General features: G+C 40.2%; 1 protein-coding gene across 1 annotated transcript; it reads right to left on the bottom strand.

Moving 5' to 3' along the window:
* Window positions 1-13,643: 13,643 nt before the first annotated feature.
* phf23b (PHD finger protein 23b) lies at window positions 13,644-18,381 on the bottom strand. The gene is made up of 5 exons (XM_084554191.1): window positions 17,644-18,381; window positions 16,338-16,369; window positions 16,128-16,220; window positions 15,416-16,031; window positions 13,644-15,303 (listed from the first exon to the last, which is right to left on the bottom strand). The coding sequence occupies exons 1-5, from the start codon at window positions 17,669-17,671 to the stop codon at window positions 15,107-15,109; spliced, it is 966 nt and encodes a 321-aa protein (XP_084410317.1). The 5' UTR covers window positions 17,672-18,381; the 3' UTR covers window positions 13,644-15,106.
* Window positions 18,382-18,559: the final 178 nt, after the last annotated feature.

Raw genomic sequence — 18,559 nt, 5'->3', positions numbered from 1 at the left:
GGTTGTTCAAGACACACTGAAGGCATGATGCCACCATAGGTTTGCAGAGAACTACATACAATATGTACACTTGAAAGGGGTGGGGTGGTGGAGTGGGGTTGTGAGGGCCGCTGTAATCCAGTGTTCATCCTCACGGGAAGAAACTCCCTCCAAGATAGTCAGTCGAGCAATCGTTTCGGTCCTACAACAGACATATCATGAAAATGTCATATCTTGGCCACATCTGTTTGATCTTTAGAGTTATCATTAATTAGAGACATGCAGAGGCTAACATTCACATACAGTATGTTAACAATAGGCTATTTACCAGGCCCTGTTCTGTTACAAGTATGTCTAGGTGGGCTATGGGATAGAAAATGTTGAGAACCCCTGGTTTAGGCTAAATAATTGTGATTTCAGTTTTGACCTAAATTATGGTTATTATTCCATTATTGAGCAGCACAGCAACGAAAACGGCAACAGCACAGCTGAGGTGTACAATACATCCAGTAAAAAACAATAACTGTTGGGAATAACTGTACATTGCTGTGAAACAGACACACATAGTAAATGTAGGGAACAAACAGGGATATACATTTTGATTAAATAAGGGATTGATGAAGCAGTGGATTGTAAGGTAATGTTTGAGTAGTAAGCTAGTTAGATCCATCTGCTCATATATTGTGTTCCTGATGACAAACTTCACATGACTGAGACCAAAGTGAACTTCAGCTAAGAACCAAATTATAGATTACATATTAGGGTGATGATGGTCAAGGTTTTACTGTGTACCTGTGTTGGAGCTGTGAACTGGACAGGATCTGGAACGTGCGTGGGACTGAACATTGCCTGTGGAACAGATAATCATGTAGGGAGCATTAGTTTATAGACAATTTGAGGACCCTGCAATCAATACATAATATGACAAGTATGTATTAGACCAGGCTGTGATCTAGACTACTGTGCAATGTGAATATAGAAGAAGTTTTTGTGAATGTACCGAGTCAAACTTTAGTTTAAAAGCATAATTATGTCCGAAGCGCCACTTTTAAGCTTCCGTTGTTGTTTTCAGGTGAAATGGCCTTTTGAATGGGAATGCTAGGAGCACTACTATTTTGTGTCTCTACACATGCTCGAGTTCATGTGTAGAGACACTGATGATACTTCGATCAAAGTTTCAAGTTGTGTCGAGCCTTCTTAGTGTTTTAAAAATAACCATTTTGACACGATCATGCATCAAAATAGTAGTTCCCCCTAGCATCACCCTTCAAAAGGCCATCTCACCCGAAAACGACAACTCGGACAAGCTTAAAAGTTGCGCTTCGGACGTAATTATGCTTTTAAACGAAAGTTTGATTCAGGTGCATTCACAAAAACACCCTAGGATGCATTTTGGCGAGAGTTATGCTTGAAGTTCTGCTTTAGTTTAAATTGAACGTAAATGCCAAAGTAACCACTGGTCCCTCAGATTCAAAAGAAGTGCCGAACTTCACTTCTGCTAGCATGACTCTCCCTGCTATGGCCAGCGAAGTGGCAAGCTAATTATGCTAACATTAACGCTAGCTACCTACCTAGGGTTGCAAAGGGGTGGAAAATTTCCGGTAAATTTCCGGTAAATTTCCAGAAGCTTTCCATGGGAAGTTAAACTGGGGAATTTTGGAAATATTCCAAATTAGAAACTTGCCATGGGAATTATGGGAATTATGGGAATTATTGGGAATTTATGGGAATTTATGGGAATTATGGGATGACAATTGATGTATAAATTCTTGTATGGTTACAGAAAACCGTCTTGCAGGAGTCAGAAGAAACAGCATCAAATTTGAGGTAGCTACCACCATAATTAGCTAGCCTCTTAAATGGTCAATGAAATGAAAAATAGCTTTCATTTAGCACCTAACTTACCAGATAGTTAGCTACTGTATTAATACATTTTTATTTAATATTTGCAAGTTAAACATTAATAACGTTATAGATCAAATATATTTACCCCATGATATTATCAAAACTTACTTGACTTTATATAGTCCGCGGGCTCAAATGTGTGGCTTCAATAGTCTTGTGCTTTGAGCTCAAAAGTGTGGCCTCCAGGCTTCAAGAAATCACCTGTGCATGTGATGGAGGAATGCACAGTGCATGTAGGGGGCGTGGCCCCAATAGCCCTGCAGTAAGCAGTGTGCTGTGTGCATGTGATTGAGGAGTGTACTTGCATTAAATCTGGTTGTTTTAGCCAAGACTATGCTACAATATATTCCCCCCAACTATATTTAAGTTCCCTGTTAAGGGCCAACCTTCAATTTTGTAAATTTCTTATTTATTCCTGTTTATTCCCATATATTCCCGTTAATTCCCGTTAATTCCCATATATTCCCGTTAATTCCCATGGAAAGTTTCCAACTTTGAAAATTCCCGTAATTTTGCAACCCTATACCTACCTAACGTTTGCTGAAAACACATTCCGTTAAAGCATTTTCTAACCACAACAGACGTCATAGAATACAATATCTGATTAAAAACACTTCTACAATGAGTTTACTTACGTAAGTTAGCCATAAACAGTATGTAAGTTAGCAGCTAACATAACCAGATATCTTGAGAAACATCTTGTGTAACGCCAACCGTTAACGTTAACCTTAACATTACTATCTCCAAAAAGTTATCCTAAACCGGATTAGTCTATGCATTCTACCAAATACCATATCATGTCATATCATATATCATCATATAAATTGTGGCATACAGATTTTACACAAGCTCAACATACCTTCGCCCTTACACAGCCGGCTTGTCGCTTGGTGTGGACCAACGGTTGCGTGGATAGGCAGCCAACAGCACTTTTGGAAGGAAAAAAAAAAACAAGCGGGATCGGCAAAATGGTTCCTCACGGTTCCTCCGCCGATCTACGGAGTGCGCATGCATGTTGGAGCGGCATAGACTCATCCCGCCGATGGTTTACCGACCTAAACTGACAAGTTGTATTTGGCGTGCAGGGGAAAAAAACCCTGCCGACACTTTGCCGCTGGTGCCCTCCAATTGCCGACGTCGGTAAAACCGACCGTGCTGTCTCATATCTGCAACAAATAACCAGGGTTGGGTAGTGATGGATTACATGTAATCTAGATTACGTAATCAGATTACAAAAATCAAGTAACTATAATCAGCCCAGATTACAATACAAAAATTGTGTAATCAGATTACAGTTACATTGTTGGGGATTACCTGATTACATTCTAAAAAGAACATGTTCACTTTTGTTCTATGATATGTTTACAGACTTATTTACAGACTTATTTTGAGATTTTGAAAGACATGTTGTGGATATGTTATGAGAAATGTTCAGAAAGAGAAATATGAGAAAATATAGAAAAATGTTTTAGGAATGTTTTTAGTTGTAAACATTCAATATGATGTGAGAAAAGAGTTAAACAGGTTGATATGAGGATATGGTCTGAAAAACGGATATGTTCAGAGTAAAGAAAGTACTTAGTAATAAATAGAAAGTTTTTAGTTAATACAGTTTTTAGTTCATTCACAAAGGAATGCTTTATTGAGAGCAAAAAGTTTTCTTAGATGTAATGAAATAATAAAGAGAAAAATAAAAAGAGAATTCATTGATCAATTCTGTGACGTGTCTTTTACTTAAGGTGCATATTTATTGAAGTAATCTAAAAGTAATCAGATTACGTTACATGTTTTTGGTAATCCAACTGATTACGTTGCTGATTACAAAAATTGCCATGTAATTTGTAGTCAGTAATGGATTACATTTCAAAGTAATCTGACCCAACCCTGCAAATAACCACACATAAATGATATATATATTGCAAATTGCAACCAACAAGAGTGCAGTAAATCAAAGTCATAGTCTACACAAATTGAAAGATGAACCTCTGGCGTCCTAGCACCAGGCCCAGATTAGTAATAATGTCAGCTGCACGTAAAAAGGTGCACTTTTAAGCTGTGTAGGCCTAATAAATGTCATTATTTACATCACAAATGACCCATATGAGGACTAATTGCAAAACAATTTAAAACAAAGAAAAACAGAGCGCCTCTCCCTTCCCCTCTTTTTCTCCTCGCTGCTTTCCACACCTGTGGTGCTGAAAGACGCACAACGACCTGGCCGTACAGCAGCTAATTGAGATTCCGAACACACAGCCATAAAAACTAGTTTTAAAATAAACAAGTAAACGCCATAGAATAAGTGGGCTACAAATCAGTCACAGTGCAAATAAGATAAGGTGACATAAAAAAATTATGTCACCTAAGTTATTATTTCTGTGTTACAATACTTGCAACGGGCGTTAGAGTCGTCTCCTGGGACAGCCGCGATCCAGGTCTCAAGTTCAGGGTCGGTCTCCCATTCCTTCCTGTAGGATTTCTTATATTTCTCCCACTTCGGCATGATGCTAACTTAGCTCGGCCACCCGCTTCAAATTCAGCGCGGCTACAGTGCGGTTGCTGAAAAAAAAAAAAAAAGATGCCGATTGAATAACCGACAACTCACGTCAATTATTTATTTATTTATTAAAGCTATTTATTCATTTAAGAGAGAGAGAGAGAGAGAGAGAGAGAGAGAGAGAGAGAGAGAGAGAGAGAGAGAGATGTTTTCACAATATTAAAAACTCGCCAAATGTGGACAAAAGCAGCCCAAATTTTATTCACCCGCCCAATGTATTTTTTCCCCGCCTGACGTAAACAAAAGTAGCCCAATTGGGCGGAAAACCACCCCGCATGGAAAAGAAAAACATTATTATCAGTGCATGCAGCTCGTGGGGGGAAGAGTTTGAACTGTTGCGTCGGTCGCAACCACTAGAGGGCGACAACGTCCCAGAAATGATGGCCTCCTTCTCCTCAGTACGACACAACAACTACTTTAAACACAACTTAAAGACTAGATAACAATATGTTGAAGTATTGTGAGTATATAGTCAAACGCCGCTTTAAAAGTATATCTCATGTAGGACACTGAATGTTAAACTGAAGCGTTTGCCAATTTGTATGTTGTTTTCCCAGTAATATTTTAATCCACAAACTATAGCCTACATAAACATTTTTAAAAGTAAAAAGCCAGAAAGAGAGGTTAAAATAAGTTCCCTTTGGAATATGTTGTATCATACTTTACGTCATCATGTAAAGTATGAAGTAGCGTTTGCATAAAAATCTCAATTGAATGTAGAGATAAGTTCAAGATCTGAAAACTGTATTTACCAATGTTAGTTGAATAAATGCTATCAGCTGTAACTAAATAAAACTGAATAAACTATAACTAACCAAGTTACCAAATCTGAAGTAAATGTAACCAAACTGAATAAATTAGCTAATGGCAGAATGACTTAAGTAGCCAAAATTTTAAATTAGCTAACTGACTGGAATAGCTAATGTTAGCTAATATTACTTAATACCATTTGAATTCTATGAAGAATTTTTATCCACAAAGCAAAGTATTTACAAATAAATGATGTTGTTATTTTTAAAGATAAAAAGGAAAATTTAGTTCCCCCTCAAACATGCTGGAAGTAGGAGTATAAACTAGCATTAGCATCAGAATAGAAATAGAAGTTGTACTACCCACAAACTGCACTTGCCAACTAAAATCTAACTAAATCTTACTTACTCTAACTAAATAAAACAGAATAAACTACACTAATCTAAAAATACTGAAAGCCAAATTAAGCTAATATAAACACAACTTGAAAGAATTAACTAGTGTTTCCTTCATTCACGCTAAACTAGCGTTAGCTAAATTGCATTAAAAAAACTATAGGCTACAAATAATATCAATTTATTATATAGTGCTAAACTAAGATTATTACTTTATATTGAGACAGAGATTAAACTACTGTTATTTTTAAATGAACACTTATTCCAATTATTATGTGTAATGTAGTAGGTGTTGCTAGTATCCCATAGTTAAAACTATCATACATTTATGTAGCAGTTATGCTAGTTTAAAACCATCATTTTTTACCTAAGACATTGTTGAAGAACAGTATTAAGCTAAATAGTCAACTTTATCATGTTAATGAGTAGAGACCTTATGAACAGCCTCCTCTTGTGGTATTCACAAACTCCACCTGAATTTTCTGAAAGCTCAAAGTTTACGAATTTGTTGGAATTTGCTAATTTTGAGAAGTGATTCCTGTGGAACTTAATTTCTTGGTGGATGGTGAGTTTAGTAATTCAGAGTTTTTCTTGTAATGTTATAATTTGTTTGAGGAACATGTTGGTAATCCTAGGCCTCATCATTATGCCTTTGTATTTTCTATATTATGTTGCCCACTCGTAGCTTACTAAACATTTAAACTAGATGTCAATAATTGCCTAGCGGCAGTGCTCTCACGACTTATGGCCAATGCTCCCATTTGAGCACCAAGCACATTGTGGACACAACTTTCAGTGTAACATGAGAGACGAGAGATAATATTGGACTTACATTTTTCAGACGCCAAGAGACTTAATTGAAAATGAATCCTAATATTGCTGCATTTGTGCCGGATGTATATGCAACTGCACGTTAATGTTCTACTGCCCCTAGTGGCCAAAACGTCAATGAATGCAGCTTGAAATACATTTAAAATAAAAAATAAATCAGAATTTAGAAATGGCATGGTATTTTGTGTTTGTTGTAGACATACCTTAATGTAAAAGCCTACATCCTTATCATAAATTCTGATACAGATCATTAACCACTTAATATACTGCTTGGTAGGATATTTTATCATATTACATTACACTAATTAACTGGTTTGTTTGTAAAATCGTGAATGTGCAGAAAAAAAGCATTAATGTCCCCCAGCAGCTGTACTAAATAACAATGATGATGGTTGCTTTCACTTTGGGTGTCCTACTTCTCACTTTGTCCAAGATGGCTCATCAAGTATTTAGTTACACCAGTGATTTTTTTGCGACAATAAATCCAAGTGACTGCCATGTCTTACTTACGGTTTATCCCTGCTGATCATTTAGTTAATTTTGCTGTCCGTAAGGGCTTCTGTGAACAAGATTCAATCTGACAAACACCTTGTTTATACATATTTTCCCTGTTAATCTTTCCTAAGGATGCTCACATCTGTGGAGGGGTCGGTCTCTGCAAGTCTATATTTGGCACCTGCTGCAGAGTCTGATACTTATAGGGCACCGGACCGGGGCGGGTACCAGGGAAGTTATTTAGCACACACACACACACACACACACACACACACACACACAGAAAGAGAGAGAGAGACAGACATGCATGGACAACAGGACACATTAAGCCACAAATGAGTAAATTATTTCCAAATATCTATGCAGACAGAAAGGTATAAAGTTGTGATGGCTTCAGAATTGTCACACGAACTAATGCTACTAAACTGTTGACGATCTTCAATGGCTTAATTCATTAAATATTTAATTTTAAATCCTAAAAGTAACTCAAATCAAGTAACCCTGATGTAACTTTCATCAACTTTAAAATGTGCCAAGATTGATTAAAAAATAAAGCACACACTATACTTTGTTGTAGTACACTTTAACACTTACTAATAATACACATCAATGCACCAATGAAGGGATCCACATTCCTTGTGTGTTTTATTACATTTGACCAATAAAACTGATTCTCATATGATTCTGATGAACTGTCTTGTTTGACATGTACTAATATTGTGTTCAAATTATTAATAATCTATCATATCCTTGACAACGTTCGGTACGTGTACACTTCACTGTGACATTTTTAGTCACCCTGACATGTATGAAAGTGTTATTTTTAGATCAAGAAACAATTGAATAAATCCACTTTTTTTTGCACTGCCTTTTTGCACGAATCCACTACATCACCATCAGTTTAAGCAATTATTTATTTGTAGAGTTTATTCCACTGTTGCAAACTGTATATACAGAATGTCTTTATATTTCTAGTTTTTTTCTCTATATATTTTTCAGAGCATTGTTATTTTGTATATATTTTTCGAATTTGTATTGTGTTTCTTTTTGGTAACTCTTTTTTAACCATGTCGAAGTCGTCGTTGTCTTGTGTATATATATTTGCCAAATTCCGTACTACTGTGACAAGGAAATTTTCCATACGTGGGATTAATAAACATGTCTTATCTTATCTTAATAAGGAAATTACTTAGTTCAACCTGTAAATATACATAAAATAATCATATGAGTATGCTAAGGTTTAAGGCCTATATTGGTATGTGTGTATTGAGTGCAAAAGGTGCATCAAAGTGGCTTATTTGCTTTTTTTTTGGCCAGAATCAGGTCAGAAAATCAATACCTCTATGGTATCTTTACAATAAAATCAAGCAGCAATTGATTAGCTTACTTTAGTACAAAGAAGCACATAACTAGAGGCCCATAACTAAATGTAAAACCAAAAATGCAATCTAAACATAGTTTTTTTCTATATATTAAACAAACAACGACAATTAGTGAGCTTTTAAGGTTCCTGTTTGGTGGATTTTAGGTGGAGACCAGGCTGGACAACAGACATTAGAGTGGTAATGAGCTACGTGCATTATCTTAAATAATAAATTAGTACGTCAATATTGTAATTTCTTTTCTACATTTTAATTACGTCATCTGACGCAACAGTTTAAGTCAACCTGACTTCCAGTTTACCTAAACTGACCCCCAAACCCTTGAGACTAACTTGTCAAAGAAGTGTGGCTCAACAACATGTCCTCATTGTAAAGGACTGTCCTCAGGTTTACATCATTAGGGAGGACATTAGTCTCTGTATTGCAATAAAAGAACACACACACACACACACACACACACACACACACACACACACCCCACACACACACACAGAGTCATACACGCAGCTCGAGGCTCCTAATGAGGCCTGCCCCTGATAATGGAGGCAATCAGCGCAGCCTATCTGGCCTCTGCCCCTGCCGACATGCTGTCAGCCTTGTTACGGTTTATTTATACACGCCTGATCTATCAGCAGCAGCTCTATGTTTGGTGAGCCTCGCCATCCCAAAATAGAAATAATTAGGACAGGGCGGAAAAAGAGGAAAAGTGAAAACGTGTCTGAATGCGCATACCCTCCGAAGTAGACCCCCCTCCGCCCCATCCTCTGCCAGTATCTCCATCCATCCATCCATCCAGGCCGGCTACGCTGTCTCCCCTCTGTTTTGTTTTCTGGAGACAGAGGCAGCAGGCCGGGCGGGAGAAGGACGGGTGGAGATTGCTGTGTGTGGTCTGGATTGGGTGGTGATGTGCTGATGAAGTCAGGCGAAGCAGAGTTGTTCAGATTATCACACACAATGGAGACCTGATGCTATCTCTGATCAGTGTATGTACGCTTCTCTCCAGCTTTTTCAAACTAAAATACGCTGAATTATATTGGATATTGGATTAATTGGTTAGTAAATATACTTTAGTTTTGTTGAGGATTAATTGTTTATCATTATCATTTGTCTAGTGCCAAATTTAAATACATGGGTTTCATGGTTTCCATGTTTACAGGGCAAGTTATTTAGTCATTAGCTGATTTAAAAAGCCATGTTTTGTTTGAGGTTAACTAACACGGTTGTGCAATTATTTATTATTAATTAACTTTCATGTGAACTGGGCTTGAGCGAAGATCACTTAGTTTCAAGTTGTTTGCAGAAAATCGTTTTGACTATCAGCTGTCCAATTTAATGATTACATGAAGACTGTGATTATAAATTTGCAAAAATGACTGCACTGGAATAACAACAAATGTCACTTGACATGAAAATTGTTGAAACAATAAGATTTTTATTGGAGACAATTTGCAATTATGTCAACTGATTTTTTTGTTTTGAGAGAGTAGACAAATAAGATGGGAATTTGAGCACATGCGACTAAAAATGTGACTGAATTCAATTTCTTAATGTCTAATCGTAAGATTATTAAGAGCTGTGTATACTGTGCCATGTGCACAGATCAATGTTGGTTATAATCTCTGGTCCAATGAATAAAACTGAGAAATGTGGTCGGAAACAATCCTGATTGATCGTGATCGGCAATCACTTAAACATTTGATGAAATCAAATTAAAGAAAAACAACAGTAGAACTCAGGGCTATGTTTAATTGTGAAAGTAAGAGCATTTCCACACGTACAATGTGAAGAGAACTCAAGGGATTGGGACTGAACAGCTGTGTAGCCTTAAGAAAACCACTAATCAGTGAGGCTAACTGGAAAAAAAGGCTTCAATTTGCTAGGGAGCATAAAGATTGGACTCTGGAGCAATGGAAGAAGGTCATGTGGTCTGATGAGTCCAGATTTACCCTGTTCCAGAGTGATGGGGGCATCAGGGTAAGAAGAGAGGCAGATGAAGTGATGCACCCATCATGCCTAGCGCCTACTGTACAAGCCTGTGGGGGCAGTGCTATGATCTGGGGTTGCTGCAGTTGCTCAGGTCTAGGTTCAGCAACATTATGTGTCCAAAGAATGAGGTCAGCTGACTACCTGAATATACTGAATGACCAGATTATTCCATCAATGGATTTTTTTCTTCCCTGATGTTCACGGGCATATTCCAAGATGACAATGCCAGGATTCATGGGGCTCAGATTGTGAAAGAGTGGTTCAGGGAGCATGAGACATCATTTTCACTCATGGATTGGCCACCACAGAGTCCAGACCTTAACCCCATTGAGAATCTTTGGGATGTGCTGGAGAAGGCTTTGTGCAGTGGTCAGACTCTCCCATCATCAATACAAGATCTTGGGTTAAAAATTAATGCAACACTGGATGGAAATAAATCTGGCGACATTGCAGAAGCTTATCGAAACAGTGCAACAGAGAATGTAATCAAAGCTAAAGGTGGTGCAACGAAATATTAGAGTGTGTGACCTTTTTTTTGGCTAGGCAGTGTATTAGACAGTAAGTGAAAGGTCAGGGACTCTGACCTCTGCCCACGGCTGAAAGCACCTAAAATGGACACGATATGGACCACGGGGCAATAGAAGAAGGTTGCTGGGTCTGATGGATCAAGTTTTCTTTTACATCATATGGATGGCGTGTACGTTGCTTTCCAGGAGAACATACGGCACTGAGATGTTAGGAAGACCCTCTTGCTGTTGCTATGGGGGTCTACTTCATCTGCAACAACAATACATCCATGCTACTCACTTTAAACAGTTGTCTTTTTTAATGTTGTGTTTCCTGAGAAGAAGAATATTTTTATATATATATATATAACGAGAAACTGATTTCACCCATATCTTGATTTCAAAATTTGTCCCTCAAGGGGCAGTTCAAGGGAGACACTTGCACACAAGCACACATGAGAGACACGGTTTATTCAAACATAAAAGAGAAAGGAGCAATCTGAACGACATGGCAGCATCAAAATGCCCAAGCACACGGAGCAACAGCAATAAAAGTGGGCAAATTTATGAGTCACCACTCTGCATGCATCAGTATCAGACAGACACGGCTTATGGGAAAAACTAATTCATGGAGAATGTGTGCGTGGGTGTTAATAACCTTGTGTGCTTCATTGAACACGTTGATCTTTGAACTCTTCGAGGTTAGGAACACCTTGCTGTTGGTGCTTGTCTTTTTGACATGGAGATGTGAATCATACAACCCAGTCCTAATCAGCAGCCAGCAGCTTGTATCAATAATATGAGAAGATAACGTTAAAAACAAAAGAGAAATGATAAAACTGGCCTGAGGGTCACGTTTTAAACCACGACATCCTCAGCAAAGAGGCCTTATCACGCGCCCATCTGTCTTCGTCGGCTACCAGCAAAGTGGAAGAGGGCGTGGGGGGGTGAGACGTTGTGTATGTGCATGTATGTAGGTGTGTCAAGGCATGTTGTCAGCACCCACCATCTCTTATGAGCGGCTGCGGAGGTTTTACACTAATGATGACAACGCCGGGCAGCGAGGCGGCAGTTGTAATTGGCATGTCTGAAGTCACATAGTCACACACATGCACACTTAGCCTAAACAGCCCCATTTAGTCCCATAATATAAACCCACCCTAGATGCAGGGCTACAAATACCCTCCACGCCGCCCAGCAGAGCAGAGACGCAGAGTTGCAACCGAGATCTTTGAGGTCAGAGCTCCACGAAGAAAAACCGAAGACTCAAGGTGAGCAAGTGGTTTCTTTTGAACCTTTGACCCTTGTGGTGAATCAGAGATGAGTAACTGTGACTACTTTAACCCTGCACAGATGCTTTGCTCCAGGTGTGTGCTACCTGTCCTGGCTCTTTACCTGCTGCTGCAGGAGACATTCGCCGCCTCCCTGCCGAGCAGATTCAGAAACAAAAGGGTAAGCCTTCACTCACGTCAACGTCGTCGCCACTCGGGCGAGAGAAATCAGACGTTCAAGCGGTTTAATGTGATCTGATTACCGTCCTCAGGAGGTGGACTGGCAGGAGGTCTTTTCTCGCCTCTCTGATCACTCGGACACGGGCGACCTCTCCGTGGGCGATGCCGGGGAAATGGGCGGCAGGTTCGGGGACGGTCGCCCGTCTCATCCGGAGACCGCCGCCGACCCAACAGGACACCTCCCTGTCCAGCAGCAGCACCAGAACCAGAACCAGAACCGCAAAGCCCACGAAAAGAGGTGAGGACAAATGAAATAGCTTTAGTGTGGGAACGTTTTACAGCCATGCATCAGAAAATAAATGGATGAAAAAATCTTGGTTTTAATAACTTGTATAGTGCATAAAATAATATATGTGGTGATAATTGTTAATTAAAACAACATACTTCATATAAACTATAATATCGTCAGCGTACAATGTAATTTTCAGCCAGTAATGTGTAATAAATATTCAGTTAGGCAGAAGAAAGTAACTAAATGATTGGCTGTTACAACTTTTCAAGGTTTTTGACTCACTCTCTAGTGATCACATTCAGTAGTGTTTGATAATTAGACTGTACATCTCAGATATTAAGCGCATTTAACCGAGCTTCTGCCTGCGTCTTACAGGAGGAAAGTCGCTCCCCTGGATTCCATTGGCGGCTTTCAGATGTCCAGTTTCCGTCGCAGACAAGTGAGTAATGAAAAATGTTGCCGCGCTAGAAACTGCGCCGAAATAAAGTGTCACTTAGAAGTTGTCAGAAGAAAGACCAACTGCTTTAGACGTACAGCACATATAAGCAGAAGGAACTTTAATTAGCAATATTTAATCAGTTTAAATGTTACAGTTAATTAGATTACTTCCATTTCCCTACATTTGCTTAAACATTTATCTACTTGCACAGCTTGCCCAGGTTTTCCAAAACACTGAGATGTATTTCTAGCCAACAGTTAGAGCACAATGGTATCAAATTAATAATTTAAAAAGACTGTGCTTTTGTCTGATACAAGGCCCTGAGCATTTGTATGTGTGTTGCAGGATGAACCGGACATCTACTGGAAAGCTGACAGGAACTAAACTCAAATAATTGCACTACTTGTTTTTTTGTTTTTTTTTCCTCCCATGCAAATTCCAAACACGTGACAAGTACAATATGTGAGCTTTTGTGTATCTGTATAATTATTCATCAACTCCTATTTAACTCAATACTGCACTAACAACTGAGCTGCCTGTCAACTATCGCCCTCTAGTGGTGGAAGACGAACATGACAAACACTTTGTGTGCAAAAGTCTATAAATAAAATATAACAAAAAAAAAACAAAAACGTGTCAAATCTTTTTCTTTTCATTGCAAATAACTCAACATGCAACTTCCAAGTTCCCAAAGACTTTTATTTTTCAAGCTACAATTAAAGAAAACAATATCAGACCGCAGAAAATATAGAATTTGCTTGGGTATTTTCTCTCTTCACTTTCACATATGTACAGTCGTCGAAGAACAGGATATGTACACAGAACTGAAGTTGTACAGAGAGTGCAACTGCTACTGGAGACTTACCAAGACTCTCTCACCGACAAAAAGAAAAAGCACATGGTAAAACCAAATAACATAAACAAAATGCCACAACCTACGCAGCCTCAACTTATATTTCTGTACACTACGGCTTTTTGTTCTCGATGTGAGACAATCTTACGACCTCTCTCTGTCGCGGGCGCCATCTCTAATCCCCCCGCTACTCAGAAAGCTAAGAAATAAACAGTTACGCAAAATAGAAAAACGAATATTTTTTATACAACCATTCATAAACGAGCCTCAGAGCCACTTCGTAAAGCACTGTAACCATTACAGCAACATTACACCCCCCCCTTCATATCAAATGACTTGATAAAAAGAAAAGAAACGCAAGAAACAAAAACATCCAACAGCTTTCAATGTAAATGTTGTTCATGGTAAATGGCTATCTGTGATCGGTTAACAAGCCGGACAGTGAGAAAGTTAAGATTATTAAAACGTACACGGCCGAGTACAGGTTCAACTAGCTGTAGCTTATGAATATTCTCCAATTCAACCCATGTAAGTAGAAGAAATGGTGTGTTAGTTTGTTTTGTTTTTTTAAAGTGCACAGCTAAAATAATTGTCTGAGTGCCACTTGGATGCATTTGTAGATGCAAACAAATAAATCTTAGCCGATTACATGGATTAAAACTATTTCAGAGGAGTGAGATCTCTACATTTTTCAGTGATCGCCACTGACAATGACAAAAAATTTTAAAAAAGAAAACTCGAATAAACGTCCAGAATAAAGTAAAATGAGCTGCCCGCCTCGTTTTTTTCCGAGATACCTCTAAACAAACAACAGGAGTGACATTTTCCATCTGTTAAGCTTTACAATATATAAGCTTTACTTTTGTCAGTGTGTAAATATTGCGTTGAGATAAAGTTGGGAGAAGAAACGGCTATTGTGTGGACGAAATCTTCCACTGATTTGTCAATATTCTCAGGAAATGAGTCGAAAAGTGTGAAAATGTACGTGCACGGCAGGTAACAAATAAAGCCAATTAATGCAGACACACACGTAAATGATTCTCAACTGTCGCCGTTGCCTTCTGTCCAGTTCTTCACAGTAGCCAAAAATAAAAATGAGGGGGAAAAAAAAGGAAGTGAGGGATAAATAAGAATGGTTGTGATTGTCAAAAGAAGTCCTACAAACTGACAATACCGTTGCCATTTGGGTGATAATTTAGGCTGTTTTGGCTGTAGGCATCAAAGAAAGGTAAGTGTCAGAGGACAGCGAAAAACAGCGCCTCTGGTTCCTCCCCGTCCTCTTCGTCTTTTAGGTGTCTTTTTTGTGGCCCGACGTGCGGCGCAAGTCCCTGCACTTGTGGCAGTAAAAGATGTCGGGGACATTCGACTTCTTGATCTTCGCGCACGACAAGTGCACCCATATGCTGCACTGGTTGCACTCGATCATCGGCCGTCCCGCAAATGGCTTCCCACAGTAACAGGTGATCAAGTCCCACGAGTCATCCCCTGTGTTGACAAAGAGACACGGGAGCTTTAACTGTCGTTCATTCTGTGGGAGTCTCGTAATGCATTTCATCAAGTACAGACAATGAACTGAAACACGAAAGCACAGTCATACCTGATTCAACCATAATGTCTTCGTCGGCGATCCAGGTCTCACCCTCGCTGGAGCTCATCTCCGCTTCCCTCATGGATTCATCTGCCTGCATCTTCCCCAAGCCGTGCATGCTCGACGTGGAGCCCCCGTGCATCGACAGCTCGTCCCTGACGGCTCGTACCTCGCCGTGCGTATTCCGCGTCTCAGAGTCTGTCTCGCTTTGAGCAGCCGAGCTCTTGAGCTTCTTAGGTTTCGGCTGTTTTGAGTTTTTGCTGCGTTTGATGCGGGCCCGTTTCTCGCCTTCGCTGCTCCCGCTGTCCGCCGCCGTGATGCCGGAGCCCAGCGACAGCTTTTTCAGTTTTTTGTCCTTCTTGCGCTCCGCCTTCGAGCTGGCCTGGCTCTCGTACAGGGAGTCTTTAAGGCGCATCTTGTCCAGCAGAGTGCTGTCAGAGTGCATGCGACGAATACTTTTGCCCTTGTTCGCCCGGGCTTTGCGGACAAACGTGTGGATGGTGTGGATGTCGGAGCTCCCGTCCCCCCAAGTGTTGCCCATGGAGCTGCTGCCTCCACCGCCCCCATCCGCCGACAGGCCCGAACTGTGTGCAGAGCTGGATGATGTTGGGGACCATGAACTTTCCTACAAGATTACAGGAAACCATTTAGAACATTTTCACAACATGAAAAAAAGCTAAACACATACTTTCTCTTAAAAGTGGCGTTACGGGCGTTTTACCTCTTTTGGACTGGGGATGTAACCAGCGTAAGCCAGGACAAAGCTGCAGAACTTGTTGAAGTCCTCAACTGTCCTCTTTTTCCTCTCTGGGGGCTAAAGACAGCACAAGCTTTTGTTAAAGAAAGCAAAGCTAATCTAAACAAGCCACAACAGCAGGAAGAAATTGAATGAATTGCTCAGAGTATTCAAAGTATTTTACAAACAACTCACCAGAGATTCCGTTTTGCACGTCAACAGTGAATCTGGGGGAGAAAAAAAAAAAAAACATGTATGTAAATCACAAAAGATCATTTCTGGTTGGCTCATTAGCTTCTCGGAAGCAGACAATGCAGCATTACCATGAATAAGGCTGCCTAGAAATGTGTCGAGTGGACTAGTGCTAACATTAGCTTGCTAACACAGCTCTGTAACTTAATCAGGATTATTACCCATGCGTGTGTTTATCTTATTCAAGAGACGAGTTTGTTCAGTTGTGTTTAATTAACAAACACAGTTACTGGTGGCTATTTAATCGCAGAAATGAGTCTCACAATAGACGCTAACGCTAATTTTCTGCGTCCTCCACAACCGCAACCGGTGTCACTTGGTTTCTGGCTGAACTTTACACCAATTCTGGACATTTCAACATTAGACACGTCCAAGTGCAGGTCGATTACACGTCAAGCTTAAAACAAAAAAGTTCGCTGCGTAAAAGTGATGATCAAAAGGCTCAGCTTGAGAGATACCAAGTTTTTAACTTGTCATTTTTTTTTTTTTTGTGTATGCTACGAGCTAACGTTAGCTGACATTTGGAGAGGAAGCTAACAACACGTTACACAGTTAGCAGTACTAACGGAAAGTACGGTGCGAGTTACACAGGTTAATTCAGAGTCTGCAGGGGCAGCTGAGCACTGCTAACAGTTAAATTATATTTTTAATTGGGTTCACTTGTGCTAGCAGCCGCCAGTCGGTTAGCTTATCTTGAAATGGAAGTGGGAGGCTAGATAGCCAAGTTAGCTCTGTGTTAGCAGAGAGTAACTGTTGAATCGGGCGTGTCGAGGTTGTCAGCACTGAAGATTGAGCTCATGTTGAACATAATATTTTTGTTGCCGACAATTGAGATATTCTGGCAACCAACTGATAAGCTGTAGTGTGTTTTGGTAGGTGGCTGGGTAACGCTGGCTGCTCTGCTATTCGCCACTCATGTTAAGCTAGGTGGTTCGGCGCGTTAACCAACTAGCAAGCTAACTGAGCTGTGCTATAAATACGTTAGTTTAGCTCGCTACAGTAATCGCACAAACGCCGATAAGCGATTTCAACTTCAAGACAACTTTCGTGGCAGTTTAGCGACAAATCACAGACTGGTCGAGGTATTAATACAGCATACGCAACCAAACGTAGCATTAACGTTAGCCACAACTTGCACTGGGTTAGCTCGCTTAATGCCCGCAAAACGACAGTTTTCAAAAACGAACAGATTGACATCACATGTGAACTGTTTGCTTAACGACTTTTTGTCGATAATGCAGAAACGTACCTTGGTGTTCAGACATTATGTCAAGCATTGTCGCCTCACCAACAAGGCCTCTATCCAAGAAGCAGAAGCAGCAGGCGAGCTAGCCGGAGAGTAGCGGCCGTCGCTCTGTGCTTTTCCCCCGGCGTGGCTGCACCTTACCGCCGGGCAACTTTAGCAACAGAAAGCCAAGGGCGCGGAGATCCAACCAGGCTTCTTCGTCAAAAACACTCCACTGTTGGGTCGAAGTTGTTGTATTCCCTCGATGGGGATCCGTAACGAGGGTTAACGCACCAGAAGCAAACCCCCTCTGAACTGTCGCCACACTATTAGCCCGACAAAATACTAATACCTCTATCGCTTAACGTGCTGCACTTAAAGCTCCCTTTTCTTCGTCAGTGCATTTATGGAGCCATCGGTACCGAAATACATCAGAAGTGAAAACTCTCATCGAATAGGCGATAGAGGTATTTGCAGATCCATAGTAGAAACTTCCCAAATGAAGTTTTCGCGTTTCTTCGCTGTTGGAATACAAAACGACTGGAGTTTTATTCCGCACGGTCCTCTCCGTGCGCGGCAGAAGCCTCTTGAGGCTGCCAGCGAAGTGTTTCCCGTGGTGTATTCTGGGTAACCTAGTTTGTTGTGCTGCCATATCCCCCACTGCAACAACGGAGTGTGAGCGCTATCAAAACTACATTTCCCTACGCTGAGAAATATTGAAGGAACCGGAACTCTGGGATATGAAGTCAACCCGAAAGACCCAAACATGTTACCAGAGCCCGTCTACGGAGAGCCTTCCCACTCTCTATTAAGTCCCATTGTAACGAATTTTGGTTGCAGTTCCACCAGATTTCCACTGGGGGCGATCGCCATGAGTGCAACATGAATGGGACTCTATGGAGCTAAACGGCTAAATGTGTCTCTTTCACCCGATTGTCGT

The sequence above is a fragment of the Chelon labrosus genome (assembly GCF_963514085.1).
Source record: "Chelon labrosus genome assembly, chromosome: 1".
In the NCBI taxonomy this organism is placed as follows: domain Eukaryota; kingdom Metazoa; phylum Chordata; class Actinopteri; order Mugiliformes; family Mugilidae; genus Chelon; species Chelon labrosus.
The sequence above is the reverse complement of the archived record's forward strand: the minus strand, read 5'-3'. Positions and strand labels throughout refer to the sequence as shown.